Source organism: Etheostoma spectabile, chromosome 13 (genome assembly GCF_008692095.1).
Source record: "Etheostoma spectabile isolate EspeVRDwgs_2016 chromosome 13, UIUC_Espe_1.0, whole genome shotgun sequence".
In the NCBI taxonomy this organism is placed as follows: Eukaryota; Metazoa; Chordata; class Actinopteri; order Perciformes; family Percidae; genus Etheostoma; species Etheostoma spectabile.
Genome location: NC_045745.1, coordinates 11,366,733 through 11,374,318, shown reverse-complemented (window position 1 = coordinate 11,374,318; position 7,586 = coordinate 11,366,733). Strand labels below are relative to the sequence as shown.

The 7,586-nt window shown below is 38.9% G+C and overlaps 1 protein-coding gene across 1 annotated transcript in view; it reads left to right on the top strand.

Annotated features, from left to right (window-relative positions):
- usp28 (ubiquitin specific peptidase 28) overlaps positions 1–7,586 on the top strand; it is a gene marked incomplete at its 3' end in the record, with an annotated part of 25,858 nt that overhangs the window by 17,185 nt on the left and 1,087 nt on the right. Inside the window, exons 17-23 of the mRNA XM_032534321.1 lie at positions 1–39; positions 465–598; positions 1,688–1,963; positions 2,504–2,599; positions 3,768–3,946; positions 4,681–4,759; positions 6,986–7,065. The exon at positions 1–39 is cut by the window's left edge and continues 297 nt beyond it. Of these exons, the coding sequence (XP_032390212.1) occupies positions 1–39; positions 465–598; positions 1,688–1,963; positions 2,504–2,599; positions 3,768–3,946; positions 4,681–4,759; positions 6,986–7,065 (883 nt within the window). The remainder of the gene's footprint in view (positions 40–464; positions 599–1,687; positions 1,964–2,503; positions 2,600–3,767; positions 3,947–4,680; positions 4,760–6,985; positions 7,066–7,586) is intronic.

The following is a 7,586-nucleotide window of genomic DNA, read 5'->3' as shown; positions in this document are numbered from 1 at the left end:
AGAAGGATCCTGAGCCAGATCCCAGAGAGAAGCTTGAAGGTCTGTAGTGGTGACTGGAGAAAAGGGAATGGGGCAATGTTTTCATAAGCCTAACAAGCCATTGTGTATTATTGTGTATACAAAACAATGTGGGGCATCACTTTTCAAATCAGAGGCTGCAGAATTATCAACATATCTGTCTTGCTGCCTTCAGATGGCTGCAAGGATTTCAGTTAACTGAAGGATAAACTTTTCATACAGTATAAAGCAGCTGTGGGCAACATATACTGTAAGGTTGATAAAACATATGTCTGGCTGCACAAGATTGTGATGAAAATGTTTTATATGATGAGAGAGAGGGAATTGTTTTATTATTGCTTGTCATTTTTATTGAGGCCATATACTAACTGATGAGGTAGCCTTTATATATCCTGCAAGGAAAAGTAACTACTGAACAGTACTTTTCATCATATTTTTTACCCCAGAAGAACCAAGAAAGTTAACACCACCACCACAGAGCCCTGGCATCCAGCCAGACGACACCAGCAGCACAGCAGTCACTGACACCCTGGGGCCCAGCCAGAGCTCCACCTCAGCTGAGAAGGAGCTTCAGAGTCAGGTGGGCACATCTGTGACACCCCCCTCCCCCCCTCCCCCTCTTTAGAATATGGGTCAGATATTGGAGACAGCAAAAATAAAGTGAGTTCATCTGGGTCAAGGATCTTGTTTCTCCACTTAACATAGCCATGGAGATCCAGTCTTTATGTCAGGCGGGGTGGAGAGTAACATAAATAAACTAAAGGTTAGGAGTAATCACTGCTATCAACTCATTTGCTATAGTGTCAAGGTTTCTGTCTTCCACATGAGGAATTCTAAGTAATGCCAACAAAACTGTCAGTGCATCCACATGATACGAGCCTTCTGTGATCTTTGCATCACCCCTACCCCTTGGCAATGGCTTGAATGTAATAATATTAAAAAGTTAGGCACTAAAGCTATAATAGTCAGTAGCTTGTTCAGAGGCATATCATATCATTTTCACTTTATCACTTTCAGGTTTTGTTCTGGTCACACTACTGTAAAACACGGGGTGCCCTGATAGCTCACCTGTTTGAGCGTGGTTGAGTTGCTGCGTCATTCCCCCTCTCTCTCCACTTTCATATCTTCAAGTGTCCTCTAATATAAAGACCCAAAATGCCCAAAATTAAACTATATATATATTAGAAACACAAGTGCAGTCCAATATCAGTTGAATCAGCATCCCTGTCAACAGAAACTGATTAAAACCTTCTTAAATATAATATTTATTGTAAGATGTACCTTTATATGGCAGTAAATTAACTGGTGACTTTATTAAGGTAGTAATTTCAAACCATTGCATTACCCCTGTTCGACACATTGATTTGTCACATGTAAGTTAATATTACTCCTTAAGTGTATTTCCAAATGTATTCAGCTGCAACCCACCTGCCTTCATATAATAAGGCTAACCTTTCACTGGATACAAGCAGCTATTTTGAATTTCCTTCACTCCCTGAGCCAATTTGTTGACCATTGGAGTGTGTGTGTGTGTGTGTGTGGGGAGGGGGTGCATTTCTATATGGAGGCCGACTATGTAAAGCCCTAAACAGAATAAGTGGATACATACAATATATAGTGGATGGATAGAAGGCAATGTAATGTGCATTTTGTTAAATTTTTCTGTCAGCCTCCTGGCCCTGAGGCAGAGCTTTGTAACCCGGCACCATCCGACCCTTCTGTGGAGAAGGACGACACACAGGCGGCAGGCCTTGGCCCTCAAGCTGAAGGCGAGTCAGAGGCTTCCAGAGAAGCTCTTGAACATGAAGCAAAGCTGGAGGATGAGCAGCAGCAGCAGGAGGTCCCGGCCAGACAGCAACAGACTGAGAACGAGGTCTCGGAGGTGGAGATCCCCAACGTGGGCCGGATCATGGTGAGAGCTGATGCTGATGGATACAATGAAGAGGTAAGCACGTGTCACAATGTGTTGTGAATTCACTAGCTTATACCACCTAGCAAAGTCATTTAAACCTAAGTTGCAGACTCCAAATATACATTAAAATGGGGGAGATTTGAGGATAAGTGCATTGCATTAAAGGAGTAAAATACATAGCTGCATTAAGATATATTAACATATCTGATGTTTTCTGATCTTTATGACACCATCAGACGGATAAATAGTTAATCCGTTCAAAATGTAGCCAACTTTGTCCTCCAGTTTTTCTGGGCTCTACCACTGAAACACAGAATTTATAATGAAAGCCTATGTGTGGGATTTAGTTCTTGCAAGTGCTTATACACTGCTTTTTGGGACACATTTAAGCTGATTTGCAGTTTTAGTTTCTTACTTTAAGAACGTTTTCCACCATTGACACAACCACCACCAGTCAGATTTGAGCAGAAATCATATATTTGCCACATCTCAGTATATGGGATTGGTATGCAGTTTCTCAGCGGTTTGCTGCCCGGTTGATGTTATAATCTCTTGTTTCCTCTAATTTTCTAGATGATGCTGACTCCAGCTATGCAGGGCGTCATTCTAGCCATAGCCAAGGCCAGACAAATCTTCGATAAGGAAGGCCCTGAGGCTGGCCTCATCAAGGTATGTTCCTCACGCCTCCACAGTTCATAAAACAATTAAATTATCTTGTTTTCTGGAATCGTTTTGCCAGCCAACATAAAATATTTACATTGCTTCATTAAATTGCTTCTTTTAAATATAGGAGCAAAATTTTCTCTCATTTTGTAAATAGATTTGAATGTGCCCTGGCCGTATGTGAGACGATGTGTTTTAATGTACCCTTTTTAATCAAAGATATTGCACATGCAAACAAAAAGACACTTTTTGCTTTTTTGCACACAAAAATGTAGATGATAAAGTATTTTATTTTCTGTTCTATTCGTCTCTTCCCAACATATTTATTAGAACCAAGACATAAACACAATAACAACCAAACGTAATAAGGGACCTGTTGGCTACAAATTAATTCAGTCATCAGCATGCAACATAAACTGTATACTGTAACAATTAGTGTTAATTATTAGAGGATCAGAAGCGTTTGTCTGTGTTTTAAGCCCCCAACGTCTCCCTCCAGTCAGCGCTGCCTGACAGGCACTAGAATTTGGCAATGGCTATGGTTAGGCTTAGGGTTAGGGTTAGGTGCCTTGAAGTCAACGGTCGCAGCGCTGCCTGGAGGGAGACGTTGGGGGCTTAAAACACCATCGAGCATCAGAAGCACCCCAAAGATTTTCTTCTATTAATGATAAAGAGCAGATTATTTTATAAACCATTCCAAATGTACGAAGGTCAAAGCCAATAACAAGACGAGCATTGTAACCTTGTCTTTTGATTCTTAAAATCCAATAATCCCCACATTTTGATGAGAACAAAGAAATTATCTTAATACTAGAAAATATTGCAAATTGTGTTCCAGTGTGTAAGTTTAAAAAAAATCCCTTTGCTCTCCTCAGGAGATATTTGGGTTGATACTTGAAGGCAAAAAATTTACTTTAACTATAAATTACTTTTTCTATGTATTGTTTATGAGATTGTCAACTTTAGTAACCAGTTATGAATGAAGAATACAAAAACAAAGCAAACATTATCTCTTAACCTCTTGTAATATACTCAGTTGTTGTATGAGTCATTCTGAGATCAGTCACTGTGAGATTGCATCAACAAAAACATCTATCTGTTACATGTTGCCAGCTACCAGCACTGGCTTATTTAGATATGATTAAAACAGCTATATTTCCCCTTGTTCCCACAGGCTTTCCACGAGGAGTATTCCCGCTTGTATGAGCTCTCCAAGGAGGAGACCACACCCCAGGAGGACGCTCGTCTACAGCACGCTCTGGTCTACTTCTTCCAGAATAAGGCACCCAATCGCATTATTGAGAGGACGCTGCTGGAGCAGTTTACCGACCGCAACCTGAGCTTTGATGAGAGGTACACACAGATGACAGACAAAGGGCTCCTTGATGAGTCTCAGACATTAGTCTACATTGTTTTTGAAAAGATAAAAACATGAATACAAATAGGCTATTGTCACAATCTAGGATGAAACTGACATTATAAAAGAAAATGGATTACAAACTCCAAGATCAAGGATAAACCTCTGTTGGACATTATATGGACATTATAATACATCATTATAATAAAACAAGTTGTGAGGAATTAGGGGACATAATCAATTAATTTATCAGAAAAGAGATATTTGAAAGGGTCTGTTGGGCTGGTTGTTTGTGTACAATGTGTACACATAGCAGAAGTAAGTTTAAATTAGGCCTCCAATAACATGTAGGGTAGCCTAAAGGCATATACATACCTTTTTGCATAGAATACTATGCAAAAAAAAAATACTTTGCTATTCAAATAGCCTAATAATTGTTGCCATGATTTTATAAATCATGTTTTAATGTTAAACATGGCCTTAGTGACTACCTTGACTATAGGCCAGTGAGCCTGTCATCAGTTGGGATTTATATTTGCTCATAATATGTCATTATCACCCCCTTGCCTTGACTCTGAGGACCGCCTAGGGTCCCTGCAGTTGACCATGTGGCGTGCCTGTTACGCCATCTAGTGTCCAGAGCAGAGACCTGCAGTGCGGTGTGAATGTTCCTGTATCTATCCTGTTTATAAAATGAAAAGCATTACTTATGTCCTTTTTGTGCATGCAGAGCCATCAGTATCATGAGGGAAGCCAGAACCAAGCTACGCCTCATCAAGCCAGAGGACATGGATATGGATGAGTACTTGGTGAGCTGCCTTTTCCGACTTATTTTCAGGGATGCAATGCTCATGTGTTGGAGGTTAACTAATCCCATCTTTGTAATAATTTCACTGTGAATTAATCTCTCTGCTGCCTTATTTGTTTGCTTTAATTTCAGCAACAACATACCAATCATCATTTATGTAGTATATGTATGTAATTTTGAGACAGCTAGACAACCCACCTAGTTGTATGGCAGTGAATTGAGAGACAGGCATTAGGTACCATTACTACTAATAAAACTTTATGGCTGTTACATGGAACCCATTAGAAAGCACCATAAGCTGATCTGGGGTCAAGGCAACAATTTCTATTAACAGTGGGATAAAATGACACAGCATGTAACATTAAATGTAATAGTAGCATCAACACACAGCTTTAATAACTCAAATGTCAATCTAGCATTTTATTTAGCTCAGTTAGGTGATACAAACACATTTTTACATGGTAGTCTCTGCCATGTGGAAGAGTGTATTTGGGTCTGCATGGTTGGAATGCCAGCAGGATGCATGTAAACCGGATGGCATTTAGTCACATTCAGACATATAAAGTACTAGATACCCAGACTTGAGTAAAAGTACTCTCAAAATAAAAAGTACTAAGTGCTCTTTAAGCACCCCACTTAAGTGGAAGTACTAAAGTATTCAAAAAATGTTGTACTTAAGTATTGCAAGTAGTTTATTTTAAACTACTTCAGTTTTTATGCTCCTCATATCTGGAACAAACTCCCAGAAACCTGCAGATCCGCTGCTACTCTCAGTTCTTTTAAATCAAGGCTGAAGACCTTTCTTTTTGATGCTGCCTTTCTGTAAATGAATGCTCATTTCTTTAAATTTCTTATGCTGCACTGTAACTTTTATTTTTGTGTTTTATGTGTCCTAATGTTTCTATTTTGTTTTTAACTGTCTATTCATGTGTTTTATTAATTTTTAATGTTTAAGATTTTTAACTGTTTGTACTTGTGTTTTATCTGTTTAACTGATTTCGTGTAAAGCACTTTGAATTGCCCTGTTGCTGAAATGTGCTCTACAAATAAAGCTGCCTTGCCTTGCCTTGCCTTAAAATGTACTACTCAAGTACAGAAAGTGAAAGTACAAAAATTGTGTCAAAAGTTAGATTTTAAGCAGTTTTTTCAATTTTGTTTTGTTCTTTAAAAATTAGAAGGAAACCCTTTTTTGGGGAGAATAAAATTACTCTGGGCTGAGTTTTCCTAGTAACCTTACCAAAAGGCTCAGGATGCTGTAAATGTTATAATATGAAAATGGCTGGTGGATTTAAGACAAAAAATAATTTATTGAATGAATTAAATTTGAACATGTGTCAGTGGCTTGTTGATCTTTATATTGTTAGTTCATTTCCTGTCCTGACCTGGCCTGGGACACACATTCATACAGTTTGATGAAGCACTTATAGGACTTTAACTTATCATTGCACTTACAATAACGAGCGTAGCTGTTCTCAATTTAGGTCACCCTGTACTGCATCTCATCTCTGGGTTATCCTGCGTGTGTGTGCGTGTGTGTGTGTGTGCGTGTGTGCGTGTGCGCGTGCGCGTCAGACGCAGGGGGAACTGAACAGCAGCCCTGCCCACTGCAGAGAGCAGGCAGGATTGAAACAGCAGCCTCTTTCAGAGACGTTAGAGTGAAAAATTGTTACAGCGGACTTTGATGTTAAAATGTTACAGGTTGGCAGGACGGTCTGAAATGTTTTGCACGGTTTTTCACTGTACATTTTGTTGGTAAATGTGAGATATTTCACACTTGTCTCATCTTCATAGCAGAAACAAGAAAATGAATTTGGCGACGTACTTGTATTACGTCAACCCGTTCTAGTATTAAACTCATCAAAAATATATACTGAAGTAAAAGTGGAAGTAGTAGAAAAAATAATATTCCAGTAGAGTACAGATAGAAAATATGTACTGAAGTAAAAGTGGAAGGAGGACAAAAAAATAATATAGTAGAGTACCGCCTTTTATTACTTAAGTACAGTAGTGAAGAAGTTCTACTTTGTTACTATACATCTCTGGTCCCATTGGACTGAGAACTGTGTAGACACTAGCATGACAGTTGGAGTGGTGGGGACTCGGTTTTTAAACAGTTTCTTATTACAAGAATATAAACTTATCATCAGATGGATCTCTATTACAATGAAAAGTGAGATCCAAACAGCAAATGACGTTCCTGTTGGTTGTCCTATGTGCTTTTTCACAGCAGTGGCATGACGACTACAGGCTGTTCAGAACGGTATTTGTCTACCTGCTGACTGGACTGGAGCACTACCAGCATGGGAAGTAGGTGTTGAACGTTCACCACTACAGCGCCTGGCCAGCATGTGTTGAATCCCTTCCTGCAGATCAGTATCAATCTGTTTGTTTTATCCATGTGTTGCACCAAAAAAATCTCAGTTTCATCATAAGATTCAGAAAGGAAAAATTACAAAAATCATCACTGCACATACAACATAAAGAAGAGGTCCTTACACCTCACACAAGAAAAATAACAAGTAACGAATACCACAGAAAAATCTATTTTAGGGGTAATGAAGTTCGGCTGGTCCAGTAAGGAAGAAAATGCATCTTTAATTAGTGACATTGTTGAAAAAGAAAAGCAGCAGTTACATTTTGTAGTCCATTTGTAAATACTTTGACTTCATTGCGACATACTTACACGTGCATACCAATCTGACTGGATTAAACATCTGTGTTAAAAAATGATGATGATTGGTTTACATACCAATAAAGGCCAAAGTGTGATGGCATTTTTTTGTAGAGAATTACATGTTGGTTGTTGTGACTGACTGTGTGTGTGTGTG